The sequence below is a fragment of the Ochotona princeps genome, chromosome 19 (assembly GCF_030435755.1).
Source record: "Ochotona princeps isolate mOchPri1 chromosome 19, mOchPri1.hap1, whole genome shotgun sequence".
Classification (NCBI taxonomy): domain Eukaryota; kingdom Metazoa; phylum Chordata; class Mammalia; order Lagomorpha; family Ochotonidae; genus Ochotona; species Ochotona princeps.
The window spans coordinates 23,692,643-23,706,679 of record NC_080850.1 but is presented as its reverse complement, the minus strand read 5'-3'; the positions used below and the strand labels follow the sequence as shown (position 1 = coordinate 23,706,679).

Here is a 14,037-nt window from a genome sequence, read left to right as displayed (position 1 = left end):
GTGACACAGTTCATTGAAATCCTTCGGAGCCCCCATTTGATGAAGGGGACTCCTTCCTGGCACTAGTTCCCAAGACTCTGGGCCAGAGATGGACAATGCCCCCGCCCCTCTTCCTTTGGGCTGCAGCTGCATCCCCCTCAGGTGCTTGCCGCTCTGCTTCAGTGTCCTCTGGCTGGGAGCTCTGTGATTTCCTGTACTCCCTGTATACTCCCTTTGTATGCTCTCCCACGGAGTTGCAAGGAAATGTGCTCTGGCTGATCTAGCATTTCTAAGTGCTCTTTTTCAGGCCACCTAGTCCACGATATTTCCCTTTACATTCCTTACATTTGCAGATGAAGAGTTGTGGGAGTTTCAGTGAAGAACAGTACAGGGCGATCCAGGAGGATCAGGAGTGGCTTTAGTGAAGGTGAATGTTTGAAGACAGAAGCGTGGGAGGGGCCCAGCAGGTGCAGGGGCACAGAAGCAGGAAATGGTTCTGCAAGTGGAGAGAAAAGCCTTCACTGTATTTTGCTGGAGGGGAAAGCCAGGTTGGAGCCAGATCATACCTCAGCAGGGAGCAGATTTAAAATCTTCCAGCAGAGAACACCACGATCACAAGCTTGATTTTCACTTGGAAACATGTTACAGCTGAATGCGTGTGGGTGGCATGGCCGGCTGCAGATTGAATTTGAAGGGATGATCCCAGAGGCTATGGAAATAGCACAGGTTATTGCTAGTAGGACTGATAGGGGTGGTGGCAGGAAAGGAGAGAAGGGATTCCATCCCATGGGAAGAGAGGATGAGAAACTGAACCAGATAAAGAAATCTAGGTCACGAGCTGGGGAAACACTAGAGGAAAAGCCAAGCAAGCACACTATGCCTGAATCCTGGGGAATGGATTTAAATGTCAACAATCATCTGAGCTGTTGCCATTTACTATTGTCCAAGCACTGCCCACAAGTGCTCACACACGGTTCATCTGTTGCTGTTGCTGATTTTTTTTTTAGGCCTCTTGGTGAATCGGAGGCAGTGTTGCCCAGCAGAAATGACTTGGATGGTTTTGCTCTTCCCAGAACCTGCAGACATGGCCGATCACGGGGCAGATGAGCCGTCCTCTGGGTCAGGGAGTCCAGATGGGGAGGGTCCAGAGTCTGAGGACAGATCGTCGCTGCAGCAGAGGCTGGCCATCAGGGAGCTCATCGACACCGAGGTCTCCTACTTACATATGCTCCGACTCTGCGCCTCCGACATCAAGAGTCGGCTCCAGCAGGTACTTACATGGGGCCCCACAGAGCTGTTCTCATAGAGGGGCCAAGGTGGCTCTTAGTTCCTAGACCTCACATGCTTATCTGGGGCAGGCTGGATGAAAAGAAAGAAAGTTAAGTGTGAGATTGCACAGATTGGACATGAAGTCCCAGTACACAGTTTTATTGGCTGTGCCACCTTGAGCAAAGCCTTCAATGGCTCAGTGTCTTAGTGTATTCGTCTGCTAAATGGGAAAGAAATGATCAACTCTCCCATTTAGGGAATTAAGTGAGCTAATGAGAAAGCCTTTTCCATGTCTAAAATAGATGAAATGCGTTGACCTGCATTCTGGTTGTGATGTTTGCAGGGGGTGGTGACATGCACAAATGATTACTGCAATGGGTTTCTATTATATTAGTCATTAAAACAGGTAACCTAGCAGCTAAAGTCCTTGCCTTGAATGCTCCAGGATCTCATATGGGCACAGGTTCTAATCCTGGCAGTCCTGCTTCCCATCCAGCTCCCTACTTGTGGGCAGGGAAAACAGTCAAGGATGCCCCAAAGCCTTGGGACCCTGCACCCATGTGGGAGACCTGGAGGAAGAGGCTCCGGCTTCCTAGCTTCGGGTTGGCTCAGCTCCAGTTGTTGCGGCTGCTTGGGGAGTGAATCAGTGGACAGATCTTCCTCTCTGTCTCTCCTTCTTTCTGTATTTCTGAATTTGCAGTAAAAATAAATAAATCTAAAAAAAAAACCAGTATAAAAATCATTTGAGAAGCAGAGAGAGGAGAAAGAGAAAGTGAGCTTCCCTTCACTGGCTCACTGCCCAAATGGCTGCAATGGCTGGGGCCAGCTAGGCTGGTCCAGGCTCCAGCTGTGAGCCAGTACTCAGTCCTGGTCTTGCACATGAATGGGAGGAACCTAATGACTTGAATCATCACCACTGCTTCCAAGGGTCTGTATTAGCAAGAAACTGGAGCAGGAACCTAAGGTGAGAATTAAATCCAGGTGCTTCTATATGAATTGTAGGCCTTTCAACCAGCAACTTAACCGCTAGGTGAAATGCCTGTCCTGGGGTTCATTTTTCACATTTTTTATTTTTCTTACTTTCCTGTATAAGAGGATCTGGGATCAAGTTCCACTTCTGCTTTCTATCCAGCTTCTTGCTAATGTACCTAGGAAGGTAGCAGATGATGGCTCAAGTACTTGGGTCCCTGCTACCCACATGGGAGATCCATAGGCTCTTAATTTGGCTTGATATATCCCAGCACCAGATGTTGCAGGCATTTGAGGAGTAAATCAACAGATGACACATTCTCTCTCTCTCTCTCTTTGCTGTTCAAAAATATAAGCTTTTTAAAAGATTTATTTATTTTTGTTTGAAAGGCAGATTTTTATTTTTAAAATTTTTAATTTTATTATTTTTTTTCAGAGAGAGAAAGAAATACAGATAAAGAGGTCTTCCATCTGCTGGTTCACCCTCCAGATGACTGCAACAGCTGGAGCTGAGCCGATCTAAAACCAGAAATCTTGGAGCTTCCTCTGGGTCTCTCACATGGGTGCAGGTGCCCAAGTCTTTGGGCCATCCTTCACAGATATCCCAGGCCATAAGGAGGAAGCTGGATTGCAAGTGGAACAGCTGGGGCTGAACTGTTACCCACATGGCATGCTGGTGCTGCAGGTCATTAGCCTGCCATGCCAGTGTGCCAGCCCCAATAACTAAACTTCTGAAAAGTAAATAATACAGGGCTTGACTCGATGACTCAGTTGGCTAATCCTCCATCCCTGTGAGTGCCAGGATCCCATATGGGCACTTGTTCGTGTCCTGGATGCTCCACTTCTCATCCAGCTTCTTGCTTGTGGTCTGAGAGAGCAATACAAGATGGCCCAAAGCCTTGGACCCTGAAACCACATGGGAGACCAGGAAGAAACTCCCGACTCCTGGCTTTGGATCAGTTCAGCTCTGGAAGTTGTGGCCACTTAGGGAGTGAATCAGCAGATGGAAGGTCTTTTCCTCCTCTTCTGTGTAAATATGATCTGCCTTTCCAGTAAAATAAATAAAATCTTTAAAAAAGAAAAAAAGAAAGAAAATCTAGATATTTTTCTCCAGGGAGTATTTCCACTTAATTGTGTACTTAGCACATCCTCCATGTTCAAGCATGTGTGTGTATTTATGCACACACACACATATGAACTTTCTGCATCATGCTTTTAACAATTACATTTCTGGAGTTTTGCACCTGAGATGATTAATAGTGGTGAGCCCTGTGTGTGTCAGAGCTGAAAGGAGCCTAAATTCCCATACTCATGTGACAAAAGGGGAGGCAGAGAAAAGAAAAATGACAGTTGGCAGTAGACCTTGGGTAAAACCCCAATTAGCCCCCCTCCCTCACTAAGTGCTCCAGTTCTTTCCCTTGTTTCATAGAGTAATGAAAGTACTTAATGTATGACATTTCAAACTGCTTGCAAAGATTCCCCGGGGACAATCAATCCTCAGAGTGACGGGACCCCAGTGGAGAGAATGTTCCATACTATGTTCCAAAGCTTACAAATACAGTCATGGCAGGGAATGCCCAGCCCCTCCCCTGGCTTCTTTGTCCCTTCCAGCTGCCGCAGGGAGACCTGGATGTGCTGTTCTCAAATATGGATGATATCATCAAGGTGAATGGCAGATTTCTTCACCATCTGCAGGAGTCGGCTTCTGAGGAAGAACAAGTGTATTTAATAGGTAAGTGAGTGACCAAGGGACTGTCTGAGGTGCTCAGCATGTGATCAGCGCTAAAATACCCAGTGATATGGGACATGAAGCTAAACGGGTCTACCCAGGGGTCCCTGAAACACAATTGTTGGGAGTCAGCAGGGCCCTAAATGATGTTGAGTTCAATCTGGGACTGTGACCCAGAGACAGAGGAAGAACTACAGGATTCCTTGACTGGCACAGCTGCTGTATGGATTCCTTTCATGCTCATTCATTCCATGGTGCCTTACCTGCAGTTTTTTGTGCCATCACCATCCTGTGTGCTGTGGTTATGAACACCATGAGATAATCCAGATAAACTGGTAAAAAAGAGAACTTGAAGAAAGCAAAACTTCCTGGATGTGAGGGATTGCTTCCCAAGGAGAGAACATTTGAAGTGAGAGCTGAAGGTTAGGAAGGGGCCTAACCTTAGAAAATCAGGAGGAATAGGAAAGGGAATCGCTGTGCAAAGGCCCTGATGCAGGGATAAGCCTGGAATGGTTGAAGGGCTCCAGGGGAATTAGTAAGGGGAGATTGCTAGGGGATAAGATAGAGACAACCAGAAAGTACCAGATCCTGCCCAGCTGTGTAGGCCAAATACAATGAGAAGCTAAGGGACAGTTTTGAGCAGAAAAGAGACATGGTCTGCCTTATGGTTTTTTGGAGCTCTTCTGTAAAGTGAGGAGGTGGTTAAGTTGGGAGCTTCCCAACGGGCCTGTTGAGAGACGAGGATAGTTTCTGAATTCTGGAGTTGTTACGGTCACCAGAGAAGAAAGAGAGGAGGAGGGGGTAGGAGTTTCATACCCGTCTCCTTGCTTTCTACTGCCAGAATGTCCGTGGTCAGGAGCTTCCTAGTGGAGGTGGGAAAGAGGGTGAGTTGGCACCAGATTTTGTCAAGTGACAGGGAGGAGGAGCAGGTGAAAGCACTCAGTTCTATGGTAGCCAAGTCACCCTGGCTTCCACATCACCAATCTTCTACCCTTTGCTGGACAAAGATGCTGGTAATGGGATTACAAAACAAACATGCCAACACACTTAGAAGACCAATTTCTGAATGTTTACTGACTGTTTGGTGCCATACTGATGTATGGTAACTCATCTAATCTCACCCACAAGTCAACCCTCAATGGTAGATGTTGTCATCCCGATGTCAGTTGAGGGAGCTGAGGCGCAGAGAGAGAAAGTCACCTGTGGAAGGTCATCCAGCTTGTGGCAGAGCCAGGAGTTGAGGGCAGGCTATGGGGCCTCCAGGAGCCAGGATCCTCGGCCAGGGATTTGAGGCACTTCCATGGAGTATCAGATGCAGTGGAAGCTGCAGTTACTAAAGAAGCAATAAGAGTGAGTTATTTTTGCCAATGAATGATAGCTGAGTACAAAATTAAAGAATAGATATTGGTGCTGTGGTGTGCAGTACAAGCTAATTCTCTGACTGTAGAGCCGGCATCCCATATGGGTGCGGGTTCATATCCTGGCTGCTTCTTTCGAACCAGCTCCCTGCTGCAGAAGATGGCTCAACACCTTGAACCCCTGCACCAGTGTGAAAAATCCTGAAGAAGCTCCTGCCTTCTGACTGACCCAGTTCTGGCCATTACACCCACTTGGGGAATGACCCAGCAGATGGAAGATCTCACTCTGTCTCTCGTTTATTTCTGTAAAATTGGCCTTTCAACTAAAAATAAATCCTTACAAACAAAAACCAAAATTAAAAAAACAAGGGGCCCACATTGTGGTTCAGTAGGTGACGTTGCTGCTTCTAATGACAGCATCTGGCATCCCATAGGAATGCTGGTTCGAGTCTGGCTACTCCATTTCAAATCAGCTCTCTTCTCACGCACCTAGTAACGCAGCAGAAGATGGCCCAAGTAGTTGGGCCTCTGCCACTCATGTGGGAGATCCAGATGGAGTTCTAGATTCCTGGCTGTGGCCTGACCTTTCCCTAGCTTTTGTGGTCATTTGGAGAGTGAGTCAGCAGATGGAAGATTAATCTCTCTTTCTCTCCCTCCCCCTCTCTGTCATCACTCCGCCTGTCTTTGATGTTCTGCTTCTCAAATCAATCAATAAATATTTTTTAAAAAATTAAAGAACAAGGGCCCGGTACAATGGCTCAATGGTTAAAACCTTCACACCAGGATCCCATATAGGTGCCAGTTTGTGTCCCGGCTGCTGTACTTCTCTTCCAGCTCCTGTGTATCAGAAAAGCAGTAGAGGATGTCCCAAAGCCTTGGAACCCTGTATCCTCATGAGACCTGGGAAAAACTCCTGGCTCCTGGGAGCAGATAAACTCTGCCTATTGTGGACATTTGGGGAGTAAACCAGTGGATGGAAGCTCTTTCTCTCTGTTTCTCCTTCCCTCCATAAATCTGATTTGTTTTTCAAATAAAAATAAATAAATCTTTTTTAAAAATTAAAGAAGATTAAAGTGCTTGTAGTTATCCCTACCTTTGATTGGTTTGTTTCTGTTAATGATTATCAGCTATTTAAGTGAAACTGATATAGTTTCAGGGCTGAAGACGAAGGGTTTGAGACCCAAGATTGGGCTCCTGTTGCTGCGTTTTTTGTTTTTGTTTTTTTTGTCAAGGTCCTTGCTTTGTCAATTCCTGCCTTCCTCCCACACCCACAGTGCAACATTGTGAGCACTACTGTTAACATATCTGTTAGTTGCCCTAGGTGCTACTGCAGTTTGGTTTCCTGCTATAAGCAGGGTAACCTACGTCTGCATTCCAAATAAACCCCCAGCAAGTTTTTTAAGTACAAATATGTTGCCACTGTTACAGTAGATGTACTTGTGCTAAGAATGAGTTTGTGTTTCTCAGTAATCCAAATTTCACTTCCCATCCTCTAAGCTTGTGATCCTGTGCCTTGGTCTTTATACAGTCTTCAGAAAATGCCCTCCTATCTCAGTGCATTTTGTGCTGCCAGGATTGGGTAGCTGAGATTGGGCCATTTATAAAGAATAGTGATGCATTTCGTACCGCTCTGGAGTATGGGAGTCCCAAGGGCAAGAAGCCTCCTGCATCTGGCAAGGGACCTCTTGCCGGGCTGTAACACAGCCGAAGGCATCATCCAGTAAGGGAGCAAGAGAGGACTGAATTTATTTTTGTTTTATTCTTTAGCAATGCATTTATATATCAAGTAAAAGAGACAGGAGACGTGCAGAAAGAGAGACAGATATATGGATTTTCCACCTACAGGTACACTTCCCAGATGGCTGCAATTGCCAGGGGGTGGGCCAGGAGGATGCCAGGAGCCAGGAACTCCATGATGGTTTTCCCAATTTGTGCCAAGACAGAAGTACTTAGGCTGCTTTCTGTTACCTACCCAGGTACACTATCTGGGAGCTGAGTAGCCAGAAGTCGAAGTAGCCAGTAGCCAGTACTCTGATATAGGATGCTGACATTATAAGTGGTAGCTTAATCCATTGTGCCACATTGGCAGGGCCCTGGTTTTCTTTTATAGAAAACTCAGTCTTGCAGTAATGAATCAATTATGATGATAATGACATCTAAAGAACCTGTTTCTCAGCTCTGTTACTGGGAATCAGATTTCCAACACAAGAACTTTGAGGAGTGCATTAAGTTGCACCATGTCTTCACCCTTTGTACCTTGCGGTTAGCTGAAAACACACAGAGAATGCATGTGGCTTGGCTTGGTTTCTTTCTTTAAAAAAAAATATTTGTTATTTGAAAGGCAGAGTTACAGAGAGATTTTACATTGACTGGTTTACTGCCCAAATGGCCACAGTGGCTGGAAAAGGGCCAAGCTGCAGCCAGGAACCTGAGTGGCAGGGGCTGAAGTACTTACACTAGTTCTTTTTTTTTTTTTTTTTTTTTAGATTTATTTTTTTTTTTTTATTGATTTACAGATTTACAGAGAGAAGGACAGACAGAAAGATATTCCATCCACTGGTTTATTCCCCAAATGACTACAATGGCTGGAGCTGAACTGGTCCAAAATCAGGAGTCAAGAGCCAGGAGCTTCTTCCAGGTCTCCCATAGGGGTACAGGGTTCCAAGGCTTTGGGCTGTCCTCTTCTGCTTTCTCATGCAATAAGATGGGAACTGGATAGGAAGTGAAGCAGCTGGGACGTGAACCAGCATCCATATGTGATGCAGTGCTTTGAGGAGGATGATTAGGCATTTGAGCCAACACACCAGCCCTAGACTAGTTCTTCAGCTTAGTTTTGGTTCAGGGTACTTATTACCAACTGACATGGTATCACTCCAGATTGTTCCTTAGTATCCATGGAGATTGACCTCCTTGAATACCAAAATCTACAGATGCTCAAATCTGATATATAAAATAGTGTAGTATTTGCATTCGACTTATTCAATTTTCCATTTTTTTTTTCTTTTTTGTTTGTTTGAAACACAGAGTGACAGAGAGAAAGGGAAGAGGCAGGGAGAAAGAGAGTCTTCATCTACTTGTTCATTCTCCAAATGATCATAACAGCTGGGGCTGAGGCAGGCTGAAACCAGGAACAAGGAGCTCCATCTGGGTCTCCCACACGGTTATCAGGAAGCCAAACTCTTGGGTCATCATCCACTGCCTCCTAGGATGTGTGTTAACGGGAAACTGGATTGGATCATTGTGACTATGGATATGATCTATTAAGCACAGGCTGAGATTTCTAATGCAAAAATCCAAAACCCCAAATCCCAAACGTTTTATGTGCCAACAGTGATGCCACATGTGGATAAAGTCTCTCACCTGACCTGTGTGCAATGGCAGTTGAAATGCAGCCACACAAATGTTCTTTTATGAAGGAACATTATATGTGTAAGGCTACATGTGTAAGGTGCATATGAGCCATAAAGGAACTTAAGATGTTTGCTTGGGTTTCCTCTGCACAATGTCTCACTGTGGATATACAAATATCCTCCAACCCAGAAAGTCTGAAACACTTGTGGTCCCAAGCATTTTGGAAACTCATAGCGTACGAGCCTATGCTTTACAGCATTCTATCCCTTAATCCTCACAGCAAGAAAAGACGGACACCTGGGAAGATGGTGCTTTTGCTGTGGTGATGCATTGGATAGCTCAGCAGTCTCATGTGGAGTCAGAGCTGAGTGGTTCACTTCCTACCTCCCCATTCCAAGCCAGAGAATGTGTAGACATGCCGTTGATTATGCCTTGTTGCTTGTTCGTCATCAGGGAACTTGTTCCTGGATTTCCAAGAGGAGTTTGAGCAAGTCTACAAGGTCTACTGTGTCAGCTATGATCAGGCCTTGCTGTTGGTGGAGACGTACCAGAAAGAGCCAGAGTTGCAACGGGAAATCCAGAGCATCGTTGAGGCAGTGGTGTGAGTACAATGGGCTAGGAGCACTGGCTTCTGCTCCTTTAACCCCAGGGCTTGGGGGAAGTCTCGGCCCCTGTGCGGTGCCACTCACACTATGTCAGGTGTGTATCAGTATCATTGCCTGTATCAGAATAGGCAGGGCTCTGCTGCAGACACAGACATCTCCCAAATCCCAGTGGCTTCTTTGGGCACCACTGGGGGTTGGCTTAGAGATCTTCTCTTCATCATCCTCACCTAGGGTATTGTCAGGAATTGTGGTAAAGAAAAAAGAACACCCAAAGAAACTCTTGGGGATTTAGCACTGCTAATAAATGCTCTAGCCCAGACATAGTACTCATTGCTTCTTGTGTTGCATTAGCCAGGACCAATCCCAGCTTTGTCCCTCTGGTGTTTGGTGAACAGTGCTCATGACCACTGCAGGCAAGGAACCATGTGTTGTAAACAACAGTGGCAGCAAGCAAATGTAATATTTGCATATAACTTATACACTTTCTCCTCTACATTTTTATTTTTAAAGATTTGTTCATTTGAAAGGCAGAGTTACAGAGTGGGGCAGTAGTGGGAGACGGAGAGAGATCTTCCGTTTACTGGTTCATTTCCCAAAGGATCGGGCCAGGCCAAGGTAGGAGCCTGAAACTCCATCTGGGTCTCCTGCTTAGGTGGCAGGGGCCCAAGAACTTAGACCATCATCCACTGCTTTCCTAGGGGTTCTAGATCAGAAGTGAAATAGCTCAGACTCTTAATCTGTGCTCTAATGGCATGCCAGTGTTATTAGTGGCTTAACCTGTTCTACCACGATGCCAAACCATACTCTATGTTTCATATCATCTCTAGATTGCTTAAAATGCTTAATAAAGTCTTAATACTAATTAGTTATATTATATAGTTTAGGAAATAACTTTGAAGGGGATAACTCACATTTTGCTCGTTGGGGTTTTCTGAAATTTTGTTCCCAAGTATTTTTGATCAGTTGTGGGCTTGAGTTTGTGGCTCAAGAACCTGCAGATATGGAGGGCTGACTATATAAATATGCATACATATATACATACTCAAATATATTTACATACATGTATATATCTTAGATGTGTTTCTTTGTCAACATAAAACATTCATGACTCTTGACCTGATTCTATTATCTTGCCACCAGCTGTCTGGGCCACAGTTTATTTATTTATTTTAAAATTTTTGTTTCCTTTTTAGTATTGTTTACATAATTGAGAGGAATGCATGCCCATGTAGGCCTCCAATTAGGGTGGGGAAGGTCAGGTATGTAAGCTGGTGGGTGGGACATATGTTGCAGCTTTTTTTTCTCCCATACCCTCATGAAAGGAGGAGGGAGAGGGCTGCTAACTGTTAATTGCTGTCAAATTGCATCAGCATCCAGGGATGGAGGACAGTTCTTTGATGACACCTCAGACACCCCAATGTAGGGAAGAATGTTCTGAGGATATTGTTACTTTGGTGATATTCATAGTTCTGAGACGTCATCAGCTTTGTTGCAGCAAGGTTGAGAAAATCTTTCCAAGGTCTATTGTTGACAAAAGTCCACCTTAGTGCATCTACAGACCCAGGAACATTCGCTCTATAAAATCTCAGTGAATACATATTGTCATTAGCAGCATGGCAAGGTGACTGTTCCCCCCTGGTTCTGTAGCAGTGTTCTCCTGGGCTGGCTGAAAAGTGGTCTCTGGTTTCGTTTTGTGCTTCTCTGACTGTGGTTTAAGTTGATCACCTTTAATGTATTTCAGAATCATTTAAATGTTTCTTCCTATGAAGTGTTCTGCTTATTTTTTTTTTTTTTTTTTTTTCTTAGATTTATTCCATTTTTATTACAAAGTCAGATATACTGAGAGGAGGAGAGACAGAGAGGAAGTGGAGCCGCCGGGATTAGAACCAGCGGCCATATGGGATCAAGGCGAGGATCTTAGCCACCAGGCCACGCTGCCGAGCCCTCTGCTTATTTTTTTTAAAAGATTTATTTATTCTTATTACAAAGTCAGATATACAGAGAGGAGAAGAGACAGAGAGGAAGATCTTCCGTCCGATGATTCACTCCCCAAGTGACCACAATGGCTGGTGCTGCGCCGATCCGAAGCCAGGAACCAGGAACCTCTTCCGGGTCTCCCATGCGGGTGCAGGGTCCCAAGGCTTTGGACCGTCCTCGACTGCTTTCCCAGGCCACAAGCAGGGAGCTGGATGGGAAGTGGAGCTGCCGGGATTAGAACCAGCGCTCATATGGAATCCCGGGGTGTTCAAGGCGAGGACTTTAGCTGCTAGGCTACGCCGACAGGCCCTGTTCTGCTTATTTTTAAAAAGATTGTATTTCTCCCAATGAACACACTGAAGGAGGTAGATGCAGGCTGTTTTCTGGAGACCAGAACAGTGTAGGAAGAACTGAGAGTGCTATTGCCAGTGTTACTTTGTCTTACTCAGATGTCCTTTGTATACCCTAGAGAAAGACAGCGTGGACTTAGACCTTTGAAGATGAGATCATCCCGTGGAGTCTGCTGCCTTCTTCCCTCCACCGCTTCTCCTCCCCCTTCCTCAGTCTTCTGTCTTCATTCTACCAAAGCCACATTTTCAAGGATCCACACCCTGGTCCCCACTCAAGTCTTAACTTTAATAGAGCTACAGTGCTTTCCCCTTCAGTTCACCCCTCTGTGGGTTTTACAAACTTAGGCTTTTGCAAGTGTCACTAAATACATTTTTCTAGGAGTGAGACAGGTTTTAGAAGTGAAAAAAGCAGTGTGCCAATGTGAGATAAAAGGGAGTAATGTGATACATGTGAGTAAAAGTGGTAATGCAGAGACAACATGCTTGCATAGAGTGTAGCTGTCATGCAGCCTTGGCTGCTATTTCAGGAAGCTTTTCCTAAATAACAGACCACCCCAGATACAGTGACTTTGAACATTTGTTTAGCTCACTCTTCTTCATTTTAGCTATGGAGTAGGGCTTAGGAAATGTTTTTTTGGGTCCTGGCTGAGCACCTTCAGGCAACTGCAACCTATTGCAAGTCAGCCTTGCTGACCTTGGCTGGCCTCTTTATGCATCTGGGAATAGACACTGAGCAGGCTCTGGTTACATGGTCTGTTTGCCAGCAGGCTGACTTCTGCCCACGGTGGTTACAGGGTCCCAAGATAGTAAGGCTTTTGGAGGTCTCGGCTGAGGACTGGCACAATGTCACTCAAGTCATATGCCCAGCCCAGACTCAACAGGTAGGGAAATAGATTTAGCTTTTTGGTTGTAGGAGCTTCAGAATGGCATTCAAAGGGTCGTGGAAAGCACGGAGAGAAGGAATTGTGACCACAATTCTCTTTTAGTCTTGGAAACCACCTGCCTCAGAGTTGTCATGCAGGAATGTGAGTTTACCCTGGCCAGAGCCTCTGGTTTTTCAAGAGAAGCTGGCAGACATGTTGGGACACCAGAGAGGAGCCCTGGTAGGCACCTGGGCTGCTTGTGTCAATCCTTTGCCCTCTGGCCTCTCTTGGCCAGGCCAGCCTGGGCTTTCTCGTGGACTCTGGAGCCGGGCTCTGTGGTGGCAGATCTGACTCTGCCCCTTCCTTGGCATGGGACCGCTGTTTCCCATTGCACAACCTTGTTTCCTTATGTGTAGGGAGGGAGTAATAGTCACACCTTCTGGAGCAGAGACTCATTGCACACAAATGACAGTTGGTAGATATTTTTAAAGGATTTATTTATGTATTTATTTGACAGACTCAGAGAGAGAAGTCTTCCATCTATGGGTTTACTAGCAGTAACAACTAGGACTGGGCCAAAGCCAAAGCTAGGTCTAAGAACTCCAACTGGGTCTCCTACATAAATGGCAGGAACACAAATACTTGAGTCATGATTTTCTTTTTTTTTTTTTAAAGATTTATTCATTTTATTACAGCCAGATGTACAGAGAGGAGGAGAGACAGAGAGGAAGATTTTCCATCCGATGATTCACTCCCCAAGTGAGCCGCAACGGGCCGATGCGCGCCGATCCGATGCCAGGAACCAGGAACCTCTTCCAGGTCTCCCATAAGGGTGCAGTGTCCCAAAGCTTTGGGCCGTCCTCAACTGCTTTCCCAGACCACAAGCAGGGAGCTGGATGGGAAGTGGAGCTGCCGGGATTAGAACCGGTGCCCATATGGGATCCCGGGGCTTTCAAGGTGAGGACTTTAGCCGCTAGGCCACGCCGCCGGGCCCGAGTCATGATTTTCCACCTCCAGGCACATTAAGCGGAAAGCTGAATTGAAGGCAGAGGCAGGACTCAATCCCAAGCACTCAGGTATAGGATATGAGCATCCAAAGTGGCAGTTTCACTCACCGTAGCTAAGTGTCCCCTCAATCCTGCCTCCTGGGAACTTATAAATTTCCCAGATGCCCTCAGTGAGAATGCCTGGTCTAGGGCCACTCCAGGAGTGGCCTTTTCCCTGCCTGCATCACTTCTGATCTCTCCCCTTGAGAAACAATCTTTTGGTTTCCCTGTGCCTATGATCACAGACAGGCAACCTCCCAGAGCGTGGCCAGCTAGAATTGTCTCACGGCTGTAAATGGTTCCTTCTCAGTCTTGCAGTAGACTCTTAGAGATTCTAAAATGCATGCTGTCCTCCACTCTTTGTTTAAATGAGTGAGAGGGTGGGGTGTTCAGTGTTTGCAGTCTTGCAAGGCAGAACTTCCCACCCAAAAGCCAAGAGGATCCACAACTTACGTTTGCCGCCTGCAGCAAGCTCTGTCTTAGGTAGGAAGCCAGAATGCCATGATGTGCAGGGTGGCGGAGCCCACCTGGCAGAGATGAA

At 45.9% G+C, this 14,037-nt stretch overlaps 1 protein-coding gene across 8 annotated transcripts in view; it reads left to right on the top strand.

Annotated features, from left to right (window-relative positions):
* Positions 1 to 14,037, top strand: part of ARHGEF37 (Rho guanine nucleotide exchange factor 37) — a 68,080-nt gene that overhangs the window by 35,592 nt on the left and 18,451 nt on the right. For all 8 annotated transcript variants that reach the window (XM_058677645.1, XM_058677646.1, XM_058677643.1 and 5 more), the window contains 3 exons: positions 1,053 to 1,249; positions 3,829 to 3,949; positions 9,109 to 9,256. In XM_058677645.1, the coding sequence (XP_058533628.1) occupies positions 1,064 to 1,249; positions 3,829 to 3,949; positions 9,109 to 9,256 (455 nt within the window). In that variant the 5' untranslated portion in view covers positions 1,053 to 1,063. The remainder of the gene's footprint in view (positions 1 to 1,052; positions 1,250 to 3,828; positions 3,950 to 9,108; positions 9,257 to 14,037) is intronic.